At 51.4% G+C, this 27,706-nt stretch overlaps 1 protein-coding gene across 2 annotated transcripts in view; it reads right to left on the bottom strand.

Moving 5' to 3' along the window:
* The window catches only part of LOC120876459 (katanin interacting protein), a 235,688-nt gene that overhangs the window by 6,571 nt on the left and 201,411 nt on the right, over positions 1-27,706 (bottom strand). For both annotated transcript variants that reach the window (XM_040258385.1, XM_040258393.1), the window contains 7 exons: positions 24,733-25,458; positions 23,500-23,705; positions 20,759-20,837; positions 12,360-12,537; positions 6,181-6,346; positions 2,791-2,948; positions 1,301-1,365 (listed from right to left, as the gene is read on the bottom strand). In XM_040258385.1, the coding sequence (XP_040114319.1) occupies positions 1,301-1,365; positions 2,791-2,948; positions 6,181-6,346; positions 12,360-12,537; positions 20,759-20,837; positions 23,500-23,705; positions 24,733-25,458 (1,578 nt within the window). The remainder of the gene's footprint in view (positions 1-1,300; positions 1,366-2,790; positions 2,949-6,180; positions 6,347-12,359; positions 12,538-20,758; positions 20,838-23,499; positions 23,706-24,732; positions 25,459-27,706) is intronic.

The raw sequence follows: 27,706 nt of genomic DNA, 5'->3' as shown, positions 1-27,706 counted from the left end.
AATGTGTGTATGTGTGTTTGAAGAATTCAGAAGCTTTCTCCAGGCCCTGGGAGACAGGGCAACAGGCAGGGAGGGTGACCTTCAGGGAGCTGGCAGGATGGAGAAGCATCTGTCACAAACTCAGTGTATAGGACTGAACAGTGATCAGACCTCAAAAAAAACCACCTCCTGCCTCAGTTTCCCTGGTTGTAAAATGACAAGAACAGAGTACCTGTTCCCTCCTCCACCCATTTCAAGTGTGGAGGGCATGAACGGCAAGGCAGGTTGTGGGAGTGTCACAGCTTTGGGGGGATGGGCTGTGCCAGGGTGACCCCCTCCTGTTGCTGACTGCAATCCATTTGCCAGCCCTTCCGCAGCCCTGCCCTCCACTGGCTCCCAGCATCCCCAGGAGCAGGCCGGCCAAGGAGCCTGAGAAGTGGGAGGGTGATCCCGAGGGGGTTAAGTCAGAGGTGGTCCTCCCGGGAGAACAGGCAAGTGGCAGGCTGTCTGCGCTCACTAGACCTCACTCTGCTTCTTCCCAGCTGTGTGGGCCAGCAAATTACTTAACCATTCTATGCCTCAGTGTTCTCTGCTGTGAAATGGGGGTGCTAGCAGTGCCCACCTCATAGGGCTAACACAGAGGGTTCACAAAGGTGACCCACTGCCAACACTGCCAGGTGGCAGGAGGGGTCCAGCACGTTTGAGCTATGACTCCTTCCCTTTTCACTTCCTCCCCGCCTGGTTCCAAGGAGAGCCCCCAGCCCCATCCCCAGGTGGGTTCCCATCGACAGTCCTTGGTGCTGCCTTCTGAACCTCAGTCCAGCAGCGGGGTGGGGTCTAGAACTCGTGTTGCCCCCCAGTCCCAGAAGCACCAGTCTCCCTGAGGACCTGGGAGCCTGCCTAACCTCTCCACAGTTTCCCTGCATGGGCTCCGCTGCCTCTGCTGCGGCCTGGCTGAGACCCAGTGCCGCAGCTAAAGCCCAGATCCCGCCCCAGGGCCGGCAAGGAGATACAAGGGCCTGGCCCCCTCCCTGGGTTCTGGGTGTGGCCCCGAGGGCCTTCGATGTGCGATGTGTGGGTGGCAGGAGGAGGAGTCCCTGGATGACTCAGCAGTAAAGAATCCTCCTGCCATGCGGGAGACTCAGGAGACTTGGGTTCGATCCCTGGGTGGGGAAGATGCTCTGGAGAAAGAAATGGCCACCCACTCCAGTATTCTTGCTGGGAAATCCCAGGGACAGAGGAGCCTGGTGGGCTGCAGTCCATGGGGTCTCAAAAGAGTCAGACACAATTGAGTAACTAAACACCAACAGGAGGAGGATACAGCCGCAGGGCATCGGGGGCGCCTCGTAGTCCATGCTCGCCCGCTCCAGGCTCTTCGTGTCCAGCCTGCAAACACAGAAGCAGAGGATTGTAGTGGCCCGAGTTGCTGGTCAGTTATTCCCCCTGGGAGGCAGTGGGGGAGGGACAGACACATAGCTTCTGCTCACACAGAGTTCCCATCCGGTGCCGTCCCCTCGGGTTTGACTCATAATCCTCACAACAACCCTGGGAGCTGAGTACTCTCACATCCCTGGAGCACAAGGAAGTGAAGTCACTTGCTCAAGGTCACATAGCTGGGAGGTGGCAGAAGTGGGATGTGACCCGAGGTCGTCTGGTTTCAGGGTCCACACTCTGAACCACCCCATTCGACCTCAGTCCCTTCATGAACAAGGTTAAGTCCACTCTATGCTAAGAGCTGAGAGGGTGCAGTCTCCTACCCCAGGCGGTGGTCAAGGACGTGATGTCTGAGCTAAGGAGAAAGCAGCCATGGGAAGAGTCAGAGCTGAGCCTTCCAAGACGAACAGCACCCAGAGCAAAGGCTGGTGGGAAGGAGCTGGGCAGTTGGTATTTATCCCAAAAAGCAGGCAGTCGGGGGTATGGGCTGGGATAGGAGACAGGCAGGGAGAGGAGGCTGGGAGGTGGGGAGAGCCCTTGAAGGCTTTGGCTTCTTGGATCCTGAGCAAGTGGCTTCACTAGCTTGGGCCTCAGTTCCCACATCTGTGAAATGGGCATAACAACCCCTGCTTCAAAGATGGTTGAAAGGATTATCTGAAGGATGAATACAAAGCATCTGGCTCAGAGCAGGCACCCAGGAGGGAACCTCTCTCTTCCCCCAGATTCCTCCCCGCAGGGCTTCTTTCCCTGGTCTACCGCCAGTGACTTCTGGCTCTGGCCTGCTTTCTTCAATTTCAAGGGCAATGTTGTAATTAAGTGACTATTCCCAGTATCTGGCCCCAGGAGTGATGCCAGCTACAGTAAAGGGAAACTCGTTTTGTTTCGAGAGCTTGGCCTCTGGTATTTGGACATCAGGGGGTTTAAATGAGTAAACTTAACGTGGCATTTACAAATTGTTAGGAACTTAAAGCAGCTGAGACTGGGGCCAAGCAATCCCAGTGAATCCATGAAATGTTAGGCTCCGTTTTCCTCTCTGAATCTTTCTAAATCAGGAATACAGAAACAAGACGAAGAAGTCCCTTCGACGAATGGGCCAGCGGGCGTTTCTGGAATCTAGGCAGCCTGGAGCCTCTTTCCCCAGCAGGAAGCCCAACGAAGCATTTAAAATCTCAGACACCCAAGACTGTGAAAAACCCAAACATCCTCAGACAAGGTGGGTACATCCCCAGGCTTCCGGAGAGGCTTGGCTAAGCTTTAGAAAACTGGCCAAGTTGAAAAGCAATGTGTTTGATCATCACTTCAAAGCCCTTTAGGTACAGGCTTCAGAGCCAGGGCCCGTAGGCTGGGAAGGACCGTTTGGGGAGCCGCTCCACTCACCTCTGGGCCGGCGGGGGCAACGGTCGGGCCTGCAGGTAGTCCACAAAGAGGATTTCTTGAGCAAAGTCAAAGTGGCAGTTGCCCGGGCCCTTCCGGATGAGGAAGCCCTCGGGAGGGGAGACGCACAGGCCATCCAGGGAGATGTGGACGATCTTGGCCTAGCAAACGAAAAAAAACAATAAGGCTGAAGAGAAGGAGCCGCTGTGAGGAGGGTGGTGAGCGCTGATGTGGCTGGAGGTCCTAGTAGCTGCCGTTTACGACCGAGGGCCTTCACGGAGCCCCGCCCAGGCCTTCCTCTCAGACCAGACCGCACCTGGTCAGGGGGCTCCTTTCCAGTTGCCATCCCTACTCTGTGCCTGGTGCTGGGCAGGCAGCAGAGGAGCAGGTGGGTGAGGCCCCTGCCACGGAGGACACATATGGACCTTCTCTGGTCTACTCAGCTGCAGAGGGCTGGGGTCGTCAAGGGCGTGGACTCAGCTGCTCTGGGATTCACCGTGAGTGGCTGTGCAAGTTATTCGACCCTTCTGCCTCAATTTTCCTCATCTGTTAAATGGGCTCAATGAGGAGCTAACTTACATAAAGTCTCCAGAACAGAACAGTGTCTGGTACACAGTGGGCCAGTGTTTTCCTAGTTCAATCCTTCTCCACCCCCGATTCATACCTCCTCGCCTCTCCTAGCCCTTTCCCTTGGGACAGAAGTGGACCCCTTCCTGATTTTCCTTCTTGAGCCCTTGGCCCATCCTGTTAAGGGCATATACCCCATAGCTATATCCTGGGTGGTTTCTGGGCTCCCTTGATGGCAGACTCTGGCTGAATTATCTCTACATCCACCTTAGGGCCCAGCACACAGTAGGTATTTACTGAGAGCTTGCTGAATTGATTGGATGTGGGCTAACTCGTCCCCCTGTTCTAGGCCAGATTTTGCCAGCCGGATGGCTGTGACCAGCCATTCAATGTCAAAGCCTAACAGCCAGGTCTGAGGTGGCTCAGCTCTGGTCCCCTGGGCGGGGGTAATGATACGTGAGCAGAGAAGGGGAGTCAGGGATCCCTCATGGTTAGCAGAACGGACCGCTGCTGACCACACTGATGGCGTTTCACCCCTGGGAGACACAGAGAGGCTTCTCTGTGCAGAAAGAAAGGGACCCTGACTTGGGTCTCATGATTACAATGTTCCTGGGGGCCCTTCATTCCTTCAGCAGTTAGGGGGTCCCCATAATCAGTCAGGGCTTCCCTGGTAGCTCAGCTGGTAAAGAATCTGCCTACAATGCAGGAGACCCCTGTTTGACTGCTGGGTTGGGAAGATCCCCTGGAGAAGGGAAAGGCTACCCACTCCAATATTCTAGCCTGGAGAATTCCATGCTGTATATAGTCCATGGGGTCGCAAAGAGTCGGACATGACTGAGCGACTTTCACTTTCACTTCCTAGTCAGTCACAGGGTGCACACACCTAGAAGGTGTTAGAGAGGCTAGCTCCAGGCACGGCTGGATGTCTCTCTACCTCCACTCTGCTTTCCTCAAGGTTCCTGCCCAGGCCCCAGGCCTGGCCGGATGGAGAATTGTCACCCCCTAGCCATGATTGGTTCAGAGAGATGGAACTCGACTAGAACAATCGGCATGGCTCCTGGGGTTTTGCTGGCTTGCTTGCAAAGAGTTCTCTCTTCTGCTGGACTTGGAGCAGGCAGGATGTAAGTCTAGCACTGCCAGGGTTTGCCCGGTGGAGAAAGCCATCTGAAGTGAAGCTGAGGCCCAGGAAGCCCTTGTCCTTCTTCTAGAACCACCACCTCCTCCAGGAAGCATCCCTGACTTCTCCAGCCCCCGATTCGTTCCCTCAGGGGGAACTTTAATTATCTTCTCCATCTTACAGCAAAGGAAACCAGAGTTCAGAGAGGCCAAGCAATTTGCCCAAGGACACACTGGAGGAGTGTGGAGCCCACCTCCCGGAGTGCCAGGCTTGGCTCTAACCTCATGCCAGGGGCCCGGAGCCACAGTTCCCAGGAGTGCCTCGTAGGGTAGGCATCTGAGGCACCCTTTCCTAGGGAGGGAGGGAGGGGGCCAGAGTTTCCATCCCACTTCGGCCTGGTTGCACCCTCTCAGATGGTGCCCACCCCCCAAAGGTGGCCACTCGTCATTGGTACTGCAGCTGGTGGGGGCCACACCTGGGAAGAGGGGCCCCAGGCCCAGCGTTTCCAGGCTGTAAATCTAGCCTCGTGGAAGCTCAACTGGATAGATGGATTCACTTAAGGGAAAAGCAAGGCCCAGAGGCACAAGATGAGGCAGAAGAATGTTTTTTAATGCCAATATAGCTGACATTTTATACGCGCTTGACCTGAGAGCGTGCTTACAGACACCAGGGCAGCCTTGGGCAGGGGGTTTATAAATTGCATGCTCAGGGGAGCCGAGGTTCCTGAAGGAGGTGGGATGGGGGGGTGGGTGTGGTGGAAGGGGGACTGTTCACTCTGCTGTGATAAATGACCAGCGTCGTAAGGCCCTGGACGTGGTGAGGAGCCCAGACCTGGGCTCAGAGCAGCCTCACCCGCCAGGTCCCGGCCTCGTCAACCTCTGTGGGGTGGAGGCAGATGTCCTTCTCCTCTTCCTTTTACAGCTGAAGAAACTGAGGTCCAGGGAAGGCAGGCCACGTGCCAAAGGTCACACAGACTCAGACGCAGAGCCTGGTGACCTTAGGGTCCTAACTGCTTTGCTGTACTTTAGGTGACCTGATCATCATCACGTCTACGCAGTGGGAGGGGACAACTGTCTCACGGTTCATGGGCACACCAGTCAGAAAAGCCCATGAAAGGGGGCACCTCCTGATAACTCTTTTCCACAAGCCAACAGAGGCCCCTGCTTTTCTACACCCAGCAGAAGAAGAACATGGAGTGGAAATCAGAATGTGGGCAACCAAGCCGGGCACATGGGGACGGGGCCTCTAGCTGTGTGACCTTGGGTGAGTGCCTGGGCCCTTCTGAATCTCGGTTTTCAATATCCTGAAAGATGGGGGTAATAACACCTGCCTCCCAGAGGCTGGGATGCAGGTCCAGTGAAATGACAAAGGTGTGAGAAGCCCTCAGCCTAGGCCTGGTTCCCAAAGCTCTAGTTCCCTGTGCACTAGGCGCCGCACAGGGGGGCTGGGCCTGCTGAGGACCCCTGAGTCCCCAGAGGCCACGAGGCGCTGCAGTTCCCCAAGTCTGCCCTGGGCTCTTTCGCCTGCACTTGCTGTTTGCAGAAGAAGGAAACGGCAGCAGCTCTCTCGCTCCCCGGCAGTAACCTCCCCCAGCTCCATTTGGAAAGTTCTGGAGGATTTATGCTCTTCTCCGGCAGCCACACCAGCCATTCATCAAGGCGCTGTTTCCCTGACAGTGGACCCAGTGCGGCCGCTGTTCCCCGGCTTACCCCTCGATAGGTGTCCTCGGGAGATTTATTGTAGTTCCAGAAGCGAAGGCCTGCGATGCTTTCAGCTCTGTCGAAGCGGATCGTGACCACGTGGTCCAGCCCCGGCGAGAAGGGGATCAGCCACATATGCTCATCCTCCATCGTGATGTTGGCTCCATCAATTAACCTGCGCTCAGTGGGGAGGGCGGGGAGAGCTGAGGGCAGCCCGGTCGGCTGGGAGAACGCACAGCGTGGGGTCAGCACCCACTCTTCTCCCCACCACAACAGCCACCCCTGCCTGGCACTAGCCTGGCTGGATCAGGCTCATGAAGGGGAGGTGAGACTAATCAAAGCAACAGTGAGGAGCCATCACTTATCTGTGAAGTTAGACAAAACAAGAAACTGGGGGAGACGACAGCCTGTGCTATCAAAGGGATTCTCTGGTGGCTCAGACGGTAAAGAATCTGCCTGCAATGCGAGAGACTGGGTTGGATCCCTGGGTGGGGAAGATCCCCTGGAGAAGGAGATGGCAACCCACTCTAGTATTCTTGCCTGGGAAATCCCATGGACCGAGGAGCCTGGTGGGCTACAGGCCACGGGGTAGCAAAGACTAACACTTAGATGCTGTTAAAGGTACAGTGAAGCAGGCATCAAGGTTTCTAAAAAGGATGAGGGTGGGGAATGTATTATTTTTCAGGGCTCTTTAACCCAGTGATCCCAATTCTAGAATTTTTCCTCCTAAGAAAAGTTTATTCCACATGTCAGAAAGCCATCTGTACCTAGATATTACTTAGATTAGCCACAAGATCTCAAAAGAGGGAAACGTTCGGTACATCTTCACAGTAGTGAAGATGATCCTCAGGAGGACGGTGCACTAAAGCGCAAAGGCAGGCTGTGGGATGGCAGGAGCACTGGTTTCAATGTTGTAAAATGAGGGCAAGGACCAAGAGAGCGCACCAAAAATGAAAAATATATTTCTGTCACAGGGGATGGGAAGTGACAGTTTCTATTTCCCCAGCTTTCTGTAAGACACTGTATTGACTCTATGGTACATTGTGAAAGAACTCTATTCCTTCTTCCTTGTGCTGGAGGAGAAAGATACTGAAGCACTAGGGGGAACTTGGGAGCTCCTGCCGTGGGACAAGTACGAGAAGGGGCAGGTGCCTCTGGAGGGAGGTGGGCTGGCCTGCAGTCACTCAGCCTGGGCAGCCCAGGGCAGCCTGCTCACCACTGGGCGGGAGCCCCCAGCACCCTCATGTTCTTTTCTTTTTTCTTTTTTTTGTTCTTTTCTTAATAAGTAATTTTATTTTTGGCTGTGCTGAGTCTCCGCTGCTGTGCGGGCTTTTCTCTAGTTTCGGAGAGCGGGGGCTCCCCTCTGGTTGCAGTGGGCGGGCTTCTCATTGCGGTGTCTTCTCTTGTTGCAGAGCACAGGCTCTAAGAGGTGCCCGCTTCAGCAGCTGTGGCATGCGGGCTCAGTAGTTGGAGCTCCCGGGCTCCAGGGCACAGGCTTAGTAGCTGTGGCACAGCAACTTAGCTCCTCCTTGGCATGTGGGATCTTCCCGGACCAGGGATCTAACCTGTGTCCCCTGCACTGGCAGGTGGATTCTCTACCACGAGCCACTGGGGAAGCCGCATCATGTTCTGAAAGAGCTCGCCAGCTGGCCCATACTGCACTTCCACGCCGGCCAGTTTCTGGTCCTCCGGCCTCATCCTTCCCAATTCTGTCCAGCACACCTCAGCCCTGACCCCAGCCCTGGTCTCACTTCCACGGAGAGGCCTGGCCCGGGAGATAGGGGCCCGCCTCTCAGCCTCTTGGGTGGGCCCCCTTCCCCACACTCTCTCATTTTCCAGGTGACTTTGAAGCTGCTGCCACGTTTCCTAGATCTAATTTATTATTATTAATTGTTTTAAGTCTTTATTGAATTTGTTACAATATTGCTTGTTTTACTTTTTGGTTTTTTAGTTGAGAGGCATGTGGGCTCTCAGATCCCCGACCAGGGATCAAACCCATACCTCCTGCACTGGAAGGCGAAATCTTAACCACTGGACCGTCACGGAAGTCCCTCCTAGATTTTAAGATAAACTTTGCTTTTCCTTTTTACATTTTAAAGTTTTGGACTTGGAATAAATCTTACAAGCAAAGTGTTCATCCAAGAAGGTAATGTTTCTTTTTTTTCCTCTAAAAGGTTGTTATTAAATTGATGGATGGTGTGTCTTACAACTGCTGGCATCTTAGAACTGAGGAAATTCAGCAGTTTAACCCTGGGGTGTTTGTGGAATTAAGCTGGCTGAGGTCTACCACTAGAGAACCTTCTGTTTCCTTCCAAAAGCAATTACCTCCCTGTCCTAGAAATGGGGCCACTTCCACAGAAGAACTACTGCCCAGTTCTGAGAGTGGAGAGACCTGTTGAAGCGCTTAGAGCTGACAGTGAAGGGAATTCCCTAACGGACACTCTCAAGAATATATAAATGGTACTTCCTAGCTCTGTCCATAAAAAAGCCTAGAAACAAGGACTGACCCAGTAGCAATGAGCATCCCTAGTGGCCAGACTATGGTCTCTAAATACCATTTCCCAGTAGAAGGAGCCTGGGCTTCTAGGAGAAATGGCTGACCCTATACCGGGGATAATACATGTACAAGAGGAACCTGGGATTCCTTGTCATATCAGAAAGGAAAGCAGCTATGAGAGACTATTTTACAGAAGGATTCGGGAGCCCCTAGTGTCCAAAGAGGGATCAATTTGAGCATCCATAGGATAAAAACTGCTGTAGACTGAAACCCTTCAGACACAGGAGATTTAAATCCATGAGTTTATGGTAGTCAAAAGCAAACAAATGTTTTAAAGGATTCTAGAGAAACAATTTGCTCTTTTGAAAACTGAAGAAATAAAGGGAAAGAATCAAGCATCGAACTGTCTTTCCTGTTTGAATTGTACCTCAAAGTAACCAAGTAATTGAGCCAAATTTTCCCTTTACTGACAAAAACAAACAAAAAGAGTGATAGGATCAGTCTATCACCGTGTCACAACCCCTAAAAGAGTAGTAGATCTAACCACTAAGTGTTGGCTAACAGCATCACAAAAAGCCTGACAACCAGATGTTCCATTAGTCCGAAGGAAATATGCAGTAACATACATGACCTGATAGTTATATCTTGCCATAATGGCCAAATCCCAATATGATCAGGCCTCTAGATCTAGTGAACAGTTTATAAGAAATACAGGAGCTTGAGGAACAAGTTAAACAATACCATAGTGATGCAGTAAAATCCAGATTACTGGATTTGAATCCAGTAATATTTTAAATATTAATCCAGTAATATTTTATAATTAGTATAATGTTAGTATAATATAATATAATATTATATATAATATAAATATATAAATAATAATAATATAATTATAATAATATATTATATATAACAAATATATATCAGAGAAGGCAATGGCACCCCACTCCAGGACTCTTGCCTGGAAAATCCCATGGACAGAAGAGCCTGGAAGGCTGCAATCCAAGGGGTCGTTGAGGGTTGGACATGACTGAGCGACTTCACTTTCACTTTTCACTTTCATGCATTGGAGAAGGAAATGGCAACCCCCTCCAGTGTTCTTGCCTGGAGAATCCCAGGGACGGGGGAGACTGGTGGGCTGCCGTCTATGGGGTCGCACAGAGTTGGACACGACTGAAGCGACTTAGCATAATATATATGATATATTATATTATATATCTATTATATTATATATTAATTATATATTATATAATACTATACTGTACTATTATGCTATATCATATATAATATATTAATATAATTGTTATATATAATATATTAATATAATTATTATATTATATATAATTAATATAATATACAATATATTGTATTATATATTATATAGTATATTATGGACTTAAAGTGTCTGTCTACAATGCAGGAGACCCGGGTTCAATCCCTGGGCTGGGAAGATCCCCTGGAGAAAGAAATGGCAATCTACTCCAGTATTCTTGCCTGGAGAATCCCATGGACAGAGGAGCCTGACGGGCTATAGTCCATAGCCATGCAGTCAGACAAGAAGTGACTTAGCACAGCACAGCACATATGCATATGTATCTATTTACATATATATGTATACATATCTGGATCACTTTGCCATATACCAGAAACTAACACAATGTCGTAAATCAACTATATGTCAATAAAATTTTTAAATAAATTTAAAAAATAAAAAGTTGTTTTTTACCTATGGCACTCAGCTTGCAGGATTTTAGTTCCCTATCAGCTAGGGATCAAACCCAGGCCCCCAGCAGTGGAAACACAGACTCCTAACCACTGGACCGCCAGGGAATTACAAAAAAAAAAATTTTAAGAGACACAGTAAGCAATCACAATGTATAGATCATATCTAGATGTCAGTTCAAGGAACAAATTGTTATAAAAGGGGGAAAAAAGATGGTGAGGGAAATAGAAATATGCTAGAAATCTAGTAATTTAAAAGAGTGCTCAGTTACTCAGTCATGTCCGACTCTTTGTGACCCCGCCAGCCTCCTCTGTCCATGGGATTCTCTAGACAAGAATGCTGGAGTGGGTTGCCATTTCCTTCTCCAAATTTAAAGGAAGACTGTTAATCATTTAGGTGGAATAATGATACTTGGGTCAGGTTTAAGTCCTTATTGTTTAGCGATACATACTGACATACCCAGAGATGAAATACTTTCAGACCTGGGATTTGCTGCAACATAGTCTGGACAGAGTGGAAGGAACTGGGTGGGTGTGGATGAACAAGTGAGGCCAGGCCAGCTATAAGCAGATGGCTTTTACAATTGGCAGCAGGGACCACAGGCTCCCAGTCTAAGTTTGTGAGAGTGTGACTCACCAAGATAGCCCCTGATCAGGCAATGCAGCAGCTGTGACGGCCACGGTTAAGGAGCACCTTGGAGGAAGGCAGGCAGGAGGCCCCCACTGATCCCACACACTCTGGGCCAGGCAGTGGGTGCAGTTGTGAGGTGGCAACCCCCTTTCTGCCCAATAGCCAGATGACTGTCCCATTCTACTGATAAGGAAACTGAGGCAGGGGAAGACAGTATAACTTTGTGGTTAAATGCATGGGTGTTGGTCTTCCACATGCTTGTGTTCAAATCATGACTCTGCCACTCGGCTAATGTGGGTGACCTTTGAGGTAACTCTCTGTGCCTCAGTTTCTCCGTCTGTAGAGGGGGGCCTCTTAGGACTGTTTGAGATTTAAATGAATGAATATCTATAACCCGCTTAGCATAGCCCAGTGTCTGGCATTTAATAAGTGCTCCAAAAATGGCAATTATAATTTCAGTTATTATTATGATTATTATTACTGGAGAGGTTAAGAAACTAGCTGGCAAGGGGCAGAGACAGGATTTGAATTCTCATCCCTCTGGCTCCCCTAGACTCTTCTCGTTCACACCTGCAGGCAGGGCCCAAGCCAGACAGCTGTCCTGGTTCAAGGGTTCCTGAATGCTGTGGATCGATGCTGTGTCCCGGCTTGTCCTCTTACTGACTTGACTCAACCCGGGCTTATGAAATCGGACAAATGCAGAAGAAAGTGCAGCTTCAGCCATCATCTCCAGCCTCAGGGAGGGGAAAGTTTTCAGGCCCCGAGAGGTTGGGTCCCTCACGCCTAAACACAGAGCCAAAGGCTTACCAAGCAGTTACTGTGTTTGAAGCCCCATGCCAAGCACCATGAAAGTGTAAAGTGAAAGTCACCAACACTCTTTGTGACCCCATGGACTGTAGCCCACCAGGCGCCTCTGCCCATGGGATTTTCCAGGCAAGAATACTGGAGTGGGTAACCACTCCCCTCTCCAGGGGATCTTCCCAGCTGAGGGACTGAACCCACATCTCCCGCACCTCCTGCATTGCGGGCAGATTCTTTACTGTCGGAGCGACCAGGGACTTCAAGCACCATGGAGGAAACACAAAGCACAGCTGGGTCTGGAAGCAGGAGAGCCTGGCTTCCAATCCTGTCTACCTCTTCCAGCTGTGTGGCCCTTTCCTGGGCCTCAGTTTCCCTTGACTATAAAATGGGCAGATGCTAGACCTTGGGGTGGCTGGAAGAAGGTGGAATAGGGGACGCCAGGGGATGCCAGTTGATGGTTAAGTCTGAAATTTACGATGCACATCAGGTCCCCGAGCCCCTGCTGTCATGAGCCTTGTGCTTCTTACAGACACTCACTTGTCCAGGGTCCGGGAGTCGTCCGTGTACTCAGGGAGGTCATTTAAGTCTCTGGGGGAGGCAGAGATCTGGTGCGGGTTGATGGGCAGTGCCTGGCCATCCTGGCCCACCACCTCCAGGCCAGTGAGCCCCAGGTAGTGCAGGTCACCCCAAGAGGCGGTGAAATTCAGTTGCAGGCCTGCAGCAGGAAGAGAAGTGTCCGGTGAGCACCAGAGATTCTGCAGGAGGTACCCAATCCTAAAGGAAATCAACTCTGAATATTCACTGAAAGGACTGATGCTGAAGCTGAAGCTCCAATACTTTGGCCACCTGATGTGAAGAGCTGACTCACTGGAGGAGACCCTGATGCTGGGAAAGATTGAAGGTGAGAGGAGAAGGGAACGACAGAGGATGAGATGGCTGGATGGCATCACTGACTCATGGACATGAGTTTGAATCAACTCTGGGAGACAGTGAGGGACAGGGAAGCCTGTGTGCTGCAGTCCATGGAGTCTCAAAGCACTGGAGACGACTGAGTGACTGAACAAAGACAACCCAGGACAGAGGTGGCAAGAGGACTGATTTCAGACTCCGTATTCTACCAGCTGGAAAACTCAGACTTGAATGAAAGGGCATTCAGGGTAGGCTCTGCTTTCTTCTCAGTAGCCCTTGGGCCTGGGCCACTGTTGATACTCAAGAAATGTCTGCAGGATGAATGGACCTGTGTGGTTTAGCTCTGCACACAGCCATAGGTCCTTTCTCCACTCATCAGTCACGTTGCCCACCCCATGATTAGCACCCTAGCATGGCTTCCCATGCCGCTCAACCAGCACCCCTGCCATCTGGATTCCGTCTACTTCTTTAATCTCATCTTATGCCCAGGATCCCTGGGGCCACCCAGACGGTCTTTCCATTCCTCACGTTCACAATGCTCTCTCTCACCACAGGGCCTTTGCACATGCTGTTTCCTCACTCCTGAACTCACACAGCCTAGCTAACCTGTGCCCATCCTTCAGATCCCAGCTTACTTTCTCAGGGAAGCCCTCCCAACTTCTCTGACCACATCAAGCCTCCATTCTCAGCCTGCCATGCCACTGTGAATGTCCCCTTCCATGCCCTGGTCACCATGGTGAGCTTGGGACTGTTTGGTAAATTTCCATCTGCCCTGTCAGATGGTGAGCTCCTTGAGGGCAGAAATCCCATCAGTTTTGTTAGATCATAGTGCCCCCAGAGCCAGGCACAGCACCTGCCACATAGAAGGAGCCCAGGACAGATGGAAAAATTAAATAACTAACTACATGGAGGTGGCTGCACCAGTAAGCCACAAGGTCGGAAATGGACACTTTATGCAAACTGGCCACTATCACGGGGATTCACATGGATTCAAGGGAAAGGAAGTGATCCAAAGTGACATCCCCATTCTTTTGCCCTTGTTCCACCCCTGCTCCATCAGGGAGCACTTCTTTAAAAACATATTTATTTATTTGGCTGCGTTGGGTCTTGGTTGGAGCACGCAGGATCTTCACTGCATCATGCGGGATCTTTCATTGCAGTGCACAAACTCTAGCTGTGGCCTGTGGGCTTAGCTGTTCCATGGCATGTGGGATTAAACTCGAGTCTCCTGCACTGCAGGGCGGATTCTTAACCATCGGATCATCAGGGAGCATTTAGGAGTGAATTTCTGTGGTCCCAAGGCAAAACTTCCCAGGTGAGTCATTCATTTGCCCAGAAAGCTCAAAGCAAATGAATCTCTGATATCTGGCTGGAACTTCTCTTCCCTTAATGTCTCCCATCAGCAGGACCAAGTCCAGTGACCTCTTCTACCCTTGGAGAATTGGGGGCCTACTTTAGAGCTCTTCTGGGTGGCTGTGTTCCAAAGAGTCACATTTATTGCAACTGTTACAGAATACCAGCACGGTAGCACTGGAAGAAGGAAGCCTGGATTCATGGCATTCCACGCACTTCAGCTCATATGAGGAGGCAGAAGCTCAGGGAGGTTGAAGATATTTGTGTGGCTAGGAAGTGAGGCCAAAGCAGAAAACCACCCTGGAACTTGGCTTCCTCTGTCATTTCCAACATATGTTTCATAACTCGGCCTCAGATCCCTCTGCTCTTCATGATGCCAAGGTAGCTCTGAGCATCTTCGGGGCAGATGAAACGGTTGGGTGACCAGAGTGGTTCCGGATGTATCACAGCCTCTCACAGCATCAGGGCCTGCAATACAGCCACAGATTCCTCTCTCTGCATCCTTGCCTCTGTGTCATGTGGTCTTGCTGCTTCTCTCATAGAGAAGTGGAGTCTATTTCTCCACTCTCTGAGTTCTGGGCAATGTGATTTGCTTTGGCCAATGGAACAGAAGCAAAAGTGAGTGAAACCAGCAGAGGCTGTGAAGTGCGTGTGCCGAGGGCTCTGGCCCATCCCGCTACACTTGAGAGTCCTGCCACGGGAAAGAGCTGGGCTAGCCTCCCAGTTGTTGGCTGTGCAGCTGACGCCATCCTAGGTTGTTCAGCTGCCAGTGCATCTGCCAGCTGACCAGACACAAGAGCAGGCCCCATAGAAGCCGGCTACGCGCAGATGTGAAGAAGCGCCCAACCAAGCTATTGAATTATGATGAATCACGATTAATGGCGATTATGTTAGGCCACTAAATTGGGGGCTGGTTTGTTTAGCAGCAGAAGCTAACTGATACATTCCTTTTCATGGTGAGTCTATGTTCAATTAGCTCCTCAGAGAAAGAGAAAGTGTTAGTTGCATCCGCCTCTTTGTGACATCACAGGACTGTAGCCTGCCAGTTTCCTCTCGTCATGGAATTCTCCAGGCAAGAATACTAGAGCGCGTAGCCATTACCTTCTCCAGGGGGTCCTCCTGACCCAGGGATGGAGTCTGGGTCTCCTGCAGCAGAGGCAGATTCTCTACTGTCTGAACCACCAGGGAAGCCCAGGGGCCCTGCCTAATCACCTGAGCTCAAATAGCACCCTCCCCATCACTCCTAAAACCCTTTGTTGTTGTTGTTCAGTTGCTAAGTCGTGTCCGACTCTTTGTGACCCCATGAACTGCAGCACGCAAGGTTTCCCTATCTTTCACTATCTCCTGGAGTTTGCTCAAACTCACGCCCATCGAGTCGGTGATGCCATCCAACCATTTCATCCTCTGTTGCCCTCTTCTCCTCCTGCCCTCCATCTTTCCCAGCATTGGGGTCTTTTTCCATCAGTCGGCTCTTCGAATCAGGCGGCCAAAGTACTGGAGCTTCAGCTTCAGCATCAGTCCTTCACAGCCTCATCTCCTCAGAAAGGCCCTGCCTAACCTGAGCTCAAATAGCACCCTCCCCCATCTCTCTCAAAACTCTTATTCTGCTTTATTTTCTGTCATCCAACAAGATGTTCTACATTGATTTGCTTATTTATTTTCATTGATTTGCTTATTATTTTGATTATTTTCATCAGTCTTTCCCACTTAGATGAAAGCTCCCTGAGGGCAGGAACTCTGTTGACAGTGTTCACTGTTTTATTCCCAGATCCTAGAATAGTACTTGAAAACAGATGGTCAGTTAAGGATTAAAAAAAAAAAAAAAAAAGATTTATTGATTGAAGAGTACATGTTTAGTAGATACCTGTAGGTAAATGAATCAAAATACAACCATTTGAGTTTCACCAAAATCACAGCCAATGGTAAACAAATATTTATTGCCACTAATGTAACAAGTGCTTTGCATACTGTTCATGGGGTTCTCATGAATATTCATTGGAAGGATGGATACTGAATCTGAAGCTCCAATACTCTGGCCACCTGATGCAAAAAACTGACTGCTTGGAAAAGACCCCAGTGCTGGGAAGGATTGAAGGCAGGAGGAGAAGGGGACGGCAGAGGATGAGATGGTTGGCTGGCATCACCAACTCGATGGACATGAGTTTGAGCAAGCTCCTGGAGTTGGTGATAGACAGGGAAGCCTGGCGTGCTGCAGTCCATGGGGTCTGTACAGCACCAGAACCAAGCCCTGTTCTTGGCACTGGAGATTCAGGGGTAAATACCAATACACAGCAAAGTCTCTCTAGGAGCATCCATTGCAGTGAGGACAGACAATGAACACATAACAACAACAATTGGATAGTTCCACAGAGCGATGAATACCATGAAAAAAAGTGAAAGGGCTGGGATAGGGAGTGACTAGGTGGGGGGGGGTAGTCAAGGAGGACTTCTTGGAGGAGGTGACATTTAAGCTGAGACCTGGGTGATGAGAAGGAGGCCGCCATCCTGTAGCATTTCTGGAAGGAATTTCTAGGCTGAGAGGACAGAAACGGTAAAGGCCCTGGGATGGGAACACATTTGATTTGTGGTTGGAACTAAGTGACAGAGGGAGAAGGTGGAGGAAAGTGAGATCAGAAGGGCAGGTCGGGGGCTTGATCATGTCAGGAGGTCTGGATTTTCTTCTCTTCAATGGGGAGCTAGGGAGGCTTAGATCTGGGAGCAGAGAGGTGACACGATACGACCAGTGTCTTGGAAAGCGCACTAGGGCTGGCCTCCATAACGAGGCCAAGGAGGACGCTGTTGTGATCCCTGTGGCCAGGACAAGGTGGGTAGTTGTGAAAACAGGGCAAAGTGCACAGACTGAGACAGCAGTACCAGGACTCTCAATGGCCTGGATGGAATTGAGGGAAAGTGAAAATGTTCCGGACCCAAGGGGCAGAGCGGCTGCGGGCACTACGTTCCTGAGATGGAGAAGGCCTGGAGGGCAGGAGGGAGCCGACTTAGATCAGGGGGATCCCTGTGAGGGAGAAAGGCCACCTCCCTCTCGAAACAAGAGGCAGCGCCCCAGATTCTCCCAAGCCGCCCCTACTTTGCTTGCCTGGCAAGAGGCACTGTTGTTGTTCCATTGCTAAGTCGTACCCGACTCTGCAACTCCATGGACTGCAGCACGCCAGGCTCCCCTGTCCTTCTCCCGGTGTTTGCTCAGATTCATGCCCATTGAGTCAGTGATGCTCTCTAACCATCTCATCCTCTGCCGCCCCCTTCTCCTCCTGAATCAGGGTCTTTTCTGATGAGTCAGCTCTGAGATGCACTCAGATACCATCTAATCTAGGGTTGCTGCAAAAGCGATTACTCTCCTCTTTGAGCTAATATCCATGTTCCATATTCATTTTCCTCTGGTGTATCAATTACTATTTATATAAATGGAAATTAATTTTGTTATTTCTCTCCCATGTTTCAACTCTCTCAGCTCCTTTCCTATTCATCACTGCTGATATTTGCAAAACTTCTAAAATTAGTGTCATCTGCAAATTAGCAAGTCATATATCTCCTTTCAAAACATTAGTAGGATTGGCCGTATTTACCAACCACAACGCATCCCCCCTGGGTCACTTTATCAAAGCACTCGTCATTTGCACAGGCTAGGAGAGCACATTTAGGATCTGGGATACAGGGAGGAAAAAGGCAAAGGTTCAGAGAAGGCAGCTTTGGAAATCACAGGTCTCAAAGTGGGCAGAGGGTCCTTGGGCAGCAGGTTCTTCTGCCATCCTGCTGAGTAGAGACACAGAGAAATTACACTTTTCTTGTAGCAAAAAGGTCTGGGAGCTCTACTCCAGGGCAAAACTCCCAGGGCATTGAAATAACATTTCTGAGAAAGGTCAGAAGCCTGTTCAGCAGGAAAAACATTTACAGACAGCATCTTTGGATGAAATCATCAGATGGAGGGGACACTGGATGCTTCTGGCCAGCCTTCCTTCCTTCCTTCTTCTGGTTACGGCACTCTAGCCTCCTCTGAAGCACCATCAGGGTGGCTGACTCCCCACTCTTGACTCTAAGGCTGGGCCTCTGACCCAGGCCAGGCCAATCCATGTTTTCATCCCATTCCTTCCCTTCCCACCAAGATAAGCCACCGTGATTAGTTAAGCATGGGCACGTGAGCCAGGTGAGCAGACATTCCAGGAAAACTGTTGGACTTACTGGGAAACAAAAGCTCTTTGACCTGGGATTACAGGGTGGAGCTTCAAGGAGCTCCCATGTGGACAGGGTCTGAATGGGAGACAGCCAAGAGACCGAGAAATGGGGCGGAAAGATGGAGCGAGACACCAAACCTTGATGACATCATTTGCACACCTGGATCCAGCAGTGTGGAAAACTAGCAACCCCTGACCTTCCTAGTTACGTGCACGAGTGTGTGCTCAATTATGGCTGATGCTTTGCGACCCCATTGACTGTAGCCCGCCAGGCTCCTCGGTCCATGCGATTCTTCAGGCAAGAATACTGGAGGGGGTTGTCGTTTCCTTCTCCAGGGGATCTTCCTGACCCACAGATCGTCTCTTGCGCCTCCTGTACTGCAGGCAAATTCTTTATCACTGAGCCACCGGGAAGCCCTTTTAGCTACATAAGCTAAGAAATTTCCTTTTTTGCTTAACTCGGTTTGAATTCAATTTCCCTTATCCCCAGCTCCCCACCCCAAATCCTGACCAACTTAGGGGAGCCCAGACTAAACCAGAAATGATGGCTGTCTACCAGTTTTGTGAGATGCTGACTCTTCCCAAAGACCTCTCTGGAGTGTATTGAGTGGTGAGGACCTGGACTGTGGATTCAGACAGACTCGGTCCCGTCCTTGACCTCATAACTGTGTGACCCCAGGTGGCTTTCTCCATCTCTCGGAGCCTCAGTTTCCTAACTTCATCTGGAAAATGGGGAGAATAAGAGCTAGAAGTGAGATAAGGCAGGGAAAGCCCCAGCACAGGGCCTGGATGGGGGATGAAACCAAGCCTCAGCTGGGCCCTGGTCTACACTGGGTTGGCTTTCAAATTACTCAGTTGTCCCCAAGTCCCAAAGCAATTGAGAGAGAGTTCTGGAAAGTAAGGGGCCGAGGATTCAAAGGGAAGGCTTCCTCTCTTCTCAGAGGCGATTTGTGCTAATGGGGGGGAGCTGAATTCTCACTGGGCACCACAGAGATGGGAGCGGGTCACAGCAAGGCCTTAAGAAGGGGGTGTGGCGGGCACTGTGGGACACCCCCCAGATCCCGCCTCCCACCCCCAGGGGTGACACGTCAGGACGGGGAGTGTTGACAACCCCCCACCATGACCACACTTGGTGTTGCCCCTCCCCAGCCTGCATCAGGTGGCCTATTAATGCAGGCGTGTCAAGGCCCAGCCCCCTTACTCAAGACCCCCTTACTCAGCCCCCTTACTTCAAGGCAACTTTGAGCTCCCTGCAGGCTGGCAGAGGCCTTGGTGTGATTGCCCTGTGGCCCAGTTCTCTGTGCCCAGCCCTGCTTCCTACTCTCCCCCAAGAGCACGCCCCAGTAAACTCCATCGCAGAGGCTGCTTCTTGGGGACCCAGACAGTGGCATTCGACATCCTTTTAAAGGGCAGAGATGGAGAGTGAGGGCACACCAGGTGGGCACAGCCTGCATGGAAGCTTGGGCGGGGGGGGGAGGCGGGGGCTCAGGAGATGGGGTGGGGAGGAGTGGAGCAAAGAGGAGGCTAAACTCTGACACCTTAAGGCTCCGTTCTGGAGATGATGGTGGGGAGGGGGCATGATGATGGCACGGTGCATCTCTTCCTCTCAGAAGATAACTGGAGGTGGACAGTGGGCACAGGGGGCAAGAAAGAGCAGGAGGGGAGGTGGCAGCGAGCAAGCTGGCAGAGCCTTGTGAACAGGGAACGGGAGGCAGAGACCATAGCCAGTGGGACCGGGGCCCAAGGGTCCCCGAGGACTCAGGCAGAGGTGGGGGACATGTGCCGAGTCAAAGAGGACCTGGCCCGAGGGGCAACGGGCCGAGGACAGAGAACAGACACAGCGAAACCCATATGGGATCTGCCCAGAGACCACCAGCCAGCAGCTGGCTGGGCAAACACACGTTTGGCTCATAGGATGTTTTTACAATATTGTAAAATTAGTCACCACCATTTAAAAACCTGGAGATTTCACGTAAAAATCCAGATTTCTGACTTTTTAGAAGAGTGGGCACCTGGGCCGGTATTCCTGATGCCCCACCCCAGATGGAGACGGGAGGATGCAAGCTTCCTCTGCTCCAGCTCTGCTCTGTGGTCCAGTCTGAAGGGGCAACTTTAACCCTGGACGGACAGATGCCCAGGTCTCTCTGGCTCTTACGTCTTCTTGCTCTATAACTCCGGGGCTCCCACTGCACCCTCTGGGGTCAGGGCTACAGCTAACACGTCAGACTTCTGTGTGTGGCCCTCTGGGAGGGCACACTGCCAGAAGGACCCCTCCTCTGAAGGGCTGCAGCCCTGCCAGAGCCGATGAGCCCAGCACCAGCTGGTTTCAGCCCTGACTTGTCCCAGGGCCTGGTGTCTCTGAACACAGTACAATCTCCTTCACTGTCCCGGGAAACCCTGTCCCAAGCGGCCGTGACTCCCTCCCCACCCCCAACCCTTGAAGGTCCTCCTTCCTGTGACACTGCCCCAGGGGAGGGTACTCACAGATGCCGTGGTAGACGCCCGGCTCTGGCGTGGTGACATCAGGGACAGGGGGGCTGGGGGGCAGCTCTGGCTCCAGGCCCTGCACACAGGGTGGGGGAGAAGCAGAGGGAAGGGGTGATTCTAGTGATACCCACGCAGCTGGCTGGCCACTCTTCCAGCTACTGCTGCCCACCCTGTGCCCCAGGTAAGTCCTGGTGTCTTTTCCGTGTTTTGTTTTCTGCCTTGATGGGAGCCCCGTGACTGGTAATACGGGCAGGCCCAGAAACCCTCCTGCATCTGATGTCTTTGCCAGAAGCTCTTACTGTTAGGGGAGGTGTTGGACACTAATCAGCTCAGGCGATCAGATTTTCTGGACCAGGGAAGGACTGTATCTAGTTTATCCAGTGAGCTGGGAGAAGGAGGGGGAGAGAGAGAGATCGGGAGGGAGGGATGGAGGGAAGGAGGGGAAAGAATTCAAACATACAGAACAGTTCTCAACCCTGGGGACTGCATCTGCATTTAAAAAACATCTTTTGGCTGCTCCTCGTGGCATGCAGGATCCTAGTCCTCCAACTAGGGATCGAACTCATGCCTCCTGCATTTTCAGTGTGGAGTCTTAACCACGGGACCGCCAGGGAAGTCCCCCTGCATCTGCATTTTTTAAACCTTCCCATGATTCCCACGGGCAAGCAGATAAAGAACCCCTGGTCTATAGACAGAGTGGGCCACCACATCCTGCTCCTAGATCTCTGTGTAATCGGAAACTTTTCTCATTAGATCTCTGCACTGCAAATCAGGGTAGAAGAGCCCATAGTTCTTCACAGACGGGAAAGTGTTCGTCGCTCAGTCATTTCTGACTCTTTGCGACCCCATGGACTGTAGCCCACCAGGTCTGTCCATGGGATTCTCCAGGCAAGAATACTGGAGTGGGTAGCCATTCCCTTCTCCAGGAGATCTTCCTGACCTAGACAGGAAAGCTGAGATGCAAAGAGAGGTGGAGCCACTTGTCCGGATCTTAGAGTTTTAGTGGGGATAGTGTTTGGGTACCTGATGACACCCTAATGACCCCTCAGTCCAGCCCCTTCAGGCCCCTGCCTGGCTATGGGGAGGAACAAGAGGAAGGCTGTCTGCCAGAAGCTGTCTTCTGATGCTGAGCAGCCTCGGGCCTCCGGGAACACTGCCGCCCTAAAGCCCACGTGCCTTCTCTTGCCTTCCCCGATCCCCTGACCTCCCTGAGCCTCCTAGGACGCCCCCTGCTGGATGGACAGACCTGGACACCTAGGCGAGCCCCCTGCTAGGGGTGTGACCCTGACATGACCTCCCTGAGCTCGCTGTCCTAATCGCCTAGGCAGAGGGAGTGATCCCTCTCTGCCCCTCCCAGGACTCCATTGGATCAGAGTCCCCGAGCAGGGACTTCACCATGTGGAAAATGGTGGGTGAGTGAAAGGCTTCGAGACTCTCTCTCAGCTGGAGGCCCACACAGCAAAGCCAGACTGCAGACATGTTTTGTGACCTGCAGAAGGTTTGAAAATACTATGAATTGGTGGCCAACATTTTTTTTACTGGGGAGATTTTACATAACAATCCAGATTTCTGGCTTTCTATGAAAGAATCGGGACAATCACTGGCAATGAGCTAGCTTGTCTGGTGAGGGGAGGACAGGGTCTTTCCTCGCCCCTTCCCCATCTCACGTGGTGCTCTGCGGGCCCCTGCAGGTTGCAACCTGTGAACACGGTGCAACTGACAAGCCGTATCACTGCCCCGTCCTGGTCGTGACCTTCCTGTAGCTGAACCTTTTGTCCTTGCTTCCTGGTTGGTTGTCTGCACTCTTCTCCCCACTCTCCAATGTCCTCTTTCTCCTATGGCTTCAAGAACATCCCCGGAAACCCTGGCATCTCTTCACTGGGACCACTGGTCTTTGACTTGGGCTGACCCTTGTCCTGAAGGTCATCTTTCATTTTCAATAATTAGTCCATTAAAAGCACAGACTTGGGACTTCTCTGGTGGTCCAGTGTCTAGGACTCTGCACTCCCAATGCAGGGGGCCCAGGTTTGATCCCTGCTTGGGGAACTAGATCCCGCATGCAGCAACTAAGACCCGGTCTGGCCAAATAAACAAAATAAATAAACATTTGAAAAAAGAAAAGCACAGACTTGGTAGAGTCTTGCTTTCAAGTTCGAGCCTTGTTACTCCCCCACGAGGTGTCCTTGGATAGGTCCCTTAGCCTGTCTGAGCCTTGGTTTCCTCAATAGGGATATTATTAATCATCTCTACTCCAAGGGCTGTGAGGAGGGTTAAACACCAAGACAAGTGCTCCACAACTGATCACAATATGTGCCCAAGAAGTGACTGCCAGGATCATCATTATTTTAATTCTCAAGTCTGCCTATTAAAAGCATTTGCAGCCCTTCCATCAAAAACAACAGTGAGTGATCAAAACGCAACCCAAAGCAAAAACTCCCCCGAGACTGCCAACCTCTAAATTACAGAGATGACACAGAACTGATTTTCCCAGCTTTGATTAAAATTTGAATACTTTCTTCACTTTGGTTTAAAAAAAAATAAAAAATAATTAGAGAATGAAATACGACACACAGCACAAAAAATGAAGCAGAAAAATGAGAAATGTCAAAAGAGGAGCGCCAGCAGCTTACGGGACATCCATCTTCATCCCTCCTGCTCTACTCTGAGTCAGGAGCAGAAATCTATCTGGGTGCCTTCCCCGTTGCCCCCCACGCGGCTCCCCTCGCCACCAGTCCTACCTGGTCATCAGCCCACGAGCCGGCCTGGGTGTGTGGCCTCTCCTCCCCCTGGCCGTCGGCCGTGCTGGGCCTCTGCAGGGCCTCCTCGCTCTGCAGGCTGCACAGGCTCTCCACGTCCAGATCAAACGTCTCATCGGAGCAGAATATGGCCTCAAGAATATCATCGTCGGTCGTGAATAAGATCGTGTCGCCAAAGTGCTCTGGAGCTGACAGGGGGACCGGGAAGACGAAAGAGTCAGCTTATCCCACATCGCAACGAGGAGCAGATCGGGAACCTAAATCCATCAATCTTTGGGCTAGGAAAATCCCAACCCACTAACAGGTCTTGATTTGAGGAACTGAGCCTTATTCTTCTTTACATCTTTGCAAATGGAATTCACGGACTGTAAGAACCATACAGATTTAATGAAGGCACCTAATCTAATGAGGGCGGCTTCCCTGGGGGCTCAGACAGTAAAGAATCTGCCTGCAATGCGGGAAACCCGGGTTCCATCCCTGGTTTGGGAAGATTCCCTGGAGAAGGGCATGGCAACCCACTTGAGTATTCTTGCCTGGAGAATGCCATGGACAGAGGAGCCTGGCGGGCTATGGTCCAGGGGGTCGTAAAGAATCGGACACAGCTGAGCACCTTAGCACAATCTAATGAGGATCCCTGTGATCTGTCGTGAAATAAGGGATGTTGCACAGGCACCGGTGAGGCACTGAAGCTGGTCCTGCTGGTGCTCCACACAGACCTTTTGCTGGTCCTTGCAGGGGGCCTTGCCTGGAAGGGTGTGGGAGTTATGTCCCCAACCAGGGGAGCCTGGGGGTTTCAAAGCCTTGCTGCTTTGCTGTCAGGCAGGACAGACCCTGAAATTTACACTCCTGAGCTCCCCCTGGGATCAGGCTGAGGCTGGGCTTCCCCTGAAAAAGCTTCCTTCCTACCCTTCCACATCCTACACCCCTCCCTGCCCTACAGATTCTCCCAAGAACACCCTCTCCATCAGTCACTTACGGAAGGAATCCCCTTGTCAGACTCAGGCCCTAGGAAGCTGAGCAAGGCTGGTACCCAGAGCAGGCATCTCAGTAAGGCCAGCTCTTGCACACCCCACTGCAAAAGGCAAGGAGACGGCCAGGTCTAGGAAAGCAGAGGGACCTATCTGTCCTTGGCCAGCCACTAAGTTTAGTTTCTCCTCAGAGCCTCAGCGAGTAGTGGGTAGGGGCTTCGAGAACACTCTTACAGCCATATCGTACCTCCCGTCAGGGTTCCAGAGGCCTTGGCGATTTCTCCCTTAAAGATGCATCGCGCGTCTAAGAGCATCGTGATGTCCTTCACGCCCCGGAAAGAATGGATCCGTGATTTATTGTAATTCCAGATCCTGATCAGGGCAACCTGGCAAGGCTGCACGAAGTCCATGGAGACGGAGTGGGACTTGCCCGGCGTGAAGGGGGCCAGCCAGACGTGCATGTCGTCCTGCGTCCTGTTTACCCCGTCGATGAGGTTGCTGACCACGCGGGGGTCTCTCCCGTAGGCCGGTAAGATATTGATGTCCGGGGGGTCGGCTTGAATGTTCTCGATTCTCACTGGTTCCCCCTTGGAACTGAATATTTCTATCCCGTTGAGGCCAACGTAGTGCCTGTCCCCCCACGTGGACTTGATGTCGATGACCAGGTGCTGTCCATAGGGCAGGACGGGGATTTTGAAGTCACCCCCGTCATCTGTCTCAGGGGAGCTGTGGTCATGCCCTTTCATGGGCTCTGGCTTCTCCTCCTTCCAGGGGGGTAGCTGGTCGCTCTGCCGGCTGCTTTTCTGCTGCTGTAGGAACTCGTCCAGGATGTCACCCTGGAATTCCATGTTGGAGATGCGTCCCCGGTGGGAGCGGTCGAAGGCTGTGAGGGAGTCCCACGATTCGTGCAAGGTGTGTTCCTGCTCGCTGTGCCACCGGGGCCGTGGCAGCATCCGGGTGGACCAAGTGTCTTCTGGAAGGAAGGACACAGGAGGGGTGAAACTCCATTAGTGGTGCATGAGGCAGTGGGGACCCTTAAACATTGTCTCATCTGGTGGCTCTCAGCTGGGTGGGGGTCACCCTCAGGGGCCTATTCTAGAAACCGTGGGTGTTTTTTAAAAAACTTTTTTATATTGGAGTATAGCCAATTCCCAGGTGGCGCTAGCAGTAAAGAACCCGCCCACCCATGCAGAAGACATGAGATGGGGGTTCGACCTCTGGGTCAGGAAGATCCCCTGGAGGAGGGCATGGCAACCCAGTCTAGTATTCTTGCCTAGAGAATCCCCATAGATAGAGGAGCCTGGCGGCTACAGTCCATAAGAGTCGCACACGACTGAACTGACTTAGCATGGACGCATAGCCAATTAACATGGGCTCAGTGGTAAAAAACCCACCTGCAATGCAGAAGACATGGGTTTGATCCCTGGGTCGGGAAGATCCTTTGGAGAAGGAAATGGCAAACCAGTCCAGTACACTTGCCTGGAAAATCCCATGGACAGAGGAACCTGGTGGGCTACTGTCCACGGGGTCGCAAAGAGTTGGACACAACTTAGCAATTAAACAACAACACAGCCAATTAACAATGTTGTGATAGTTCCAAATGAACCTCAAAGGGACTCAGCCATACATATACACATATCCATTCTCCCCCAAACTCCTCTCCCATCCAGGCTACCATATAACTTTGAGGAGAGTTCACTGTGCTATACAGCAGGTCCTTGTTGGTTATCCATTTTAAATATAGCAGTGTGTACCTGTTGACCCCAAATTCCCTCTCTCTTCCCCCGATTCTTCACCAGTGGGTGGTGTGATGCTCTTGGCTGTCTCAGCACCCGCTGGCCCTTGAAGGGTGGAGCCAGGGATGCGACTAAGAATGGTCCAGGCACAGAGTCTGGTCTCCTGTCTCAGGCACCATTCAGGTTGGTAAAAAAAAAAACTGTTTGTGGTCACTCGAGTCTGGAACCTTGTTGTTTTACAAAGAGACAAGTATCTTTTCGATATACTTTGGATTTTCTAAAAATGCAACGACCATGCAAATCAAGGGAACACTCCCTGGTTGTGGGAGAACCTTTGCCGGAAGTCATCTCCACTTCAGAAACTCACCCGACCCAAAGCGATGCGGCTGCCTGCGGTGTCTGAGTCAGCAACCCCAGGGTCTGCTCTGGAGGCTGTCACGGCCACGTGACCCTAACGGAGTTTTTCAAAGGCTGCCGAATGGCAGGTGGAAGGCTTGTGAAAGAATGTTACGTGGGGGGGGGGGGGTGGGGAAAGCCAGATATGCCATTTCAGATGTGGCCTCTCGTGCGGGCAGCATGTCCCAACGTGTTAATATCATTCCTGGCTGGGGAATAGGAAAGACTTGAACTTTCTTCTTTGACATCTTCTCTTCTAAGTTCCCTACGTGTATTATTTTTATAATCAAGGACAAAATTCTATTAAAAAAGCCAAACGACCCAGGTATATTACAAGGCAAGGAATTTACTTCTATTTGTGATGAAATTGATTCCAAGAGCCAAGTTTATGTCTGGAGCATGTGGAGAACAGGAGCCTGGCCCTCGGGGGTGGCTCCGAAGGCCGTGCCCTCCCCCTTGTAGGATAGGAAAGCCCAGGCATGTGCATCCAGCAGTGGCCGGTCTCCCCTGGCCAAGCCATGGCTAACTGACACCTAAGGGTGTCATTCTGGACAAACAGCAGCTGACGACCCTGGCATTCTGTTTTCTCTCCTTTCATCTCGTCCTATGCCCTGTACTCCATTTTCTGCCTGTCTCCTAGGGGGCCTGACTCCATCAATTATCTCCTCTCTCTAGAATCTTCAATCACTCCTTCCCCACTGGCATCTCCCCTCTCTCTGCCTGCAGACACGCATAAATCTCTCCTACCTGAAAGAAAAAGGAAGCTGACCTGATCTTGTGGCTCCCTCCAACTGCCGTCCTATTTTCTCCCTCCTTTCATTGCAGACACTGCATCTTCGTGACCCCCACCCTCGCTTTACCCCCGGTAACCCGGCTCCTCTGTGCAGAGCTGTTGCTTTTTGCAAGCCCAAGCTCCACTTCTCCTTCTCGTCGGAACAAAAATCCCGACTTTTCTTTGGGTACCCTGTACTTTTAGGCCATGCAGTTTAGGTGAATGTTGACAACACCTTTCCAAGCTGGGTTCATGAAAGGAACTATGCGGAAGGAGAAGGCTCTCTTTAAATTGGTGCTGCTTCCTAGGAAGTACTA

This window comes from Oryx dammah, unplaced genomic scaffold (genome assembly GCF_014754425.2).
Source record: "Oryx dammah isolate SB20612 unplaced genomic scaffold, SCBI_Odam_1.1 HiC_scaffold_2, whole genome shotgun sequence".
NCBI classification, from domain to species: domain Eukaryota; kingdom Metazoa; phylum Chordata; class Mammalia; order Artiodactyla; family Bovidae; genus Oryx; species Oryx dammah.
The sequence above is the reverse complement of the archived record's forward strand: the minus strand, read 5'-3'. Positions and strand labels throughout refer to the sequence as shown.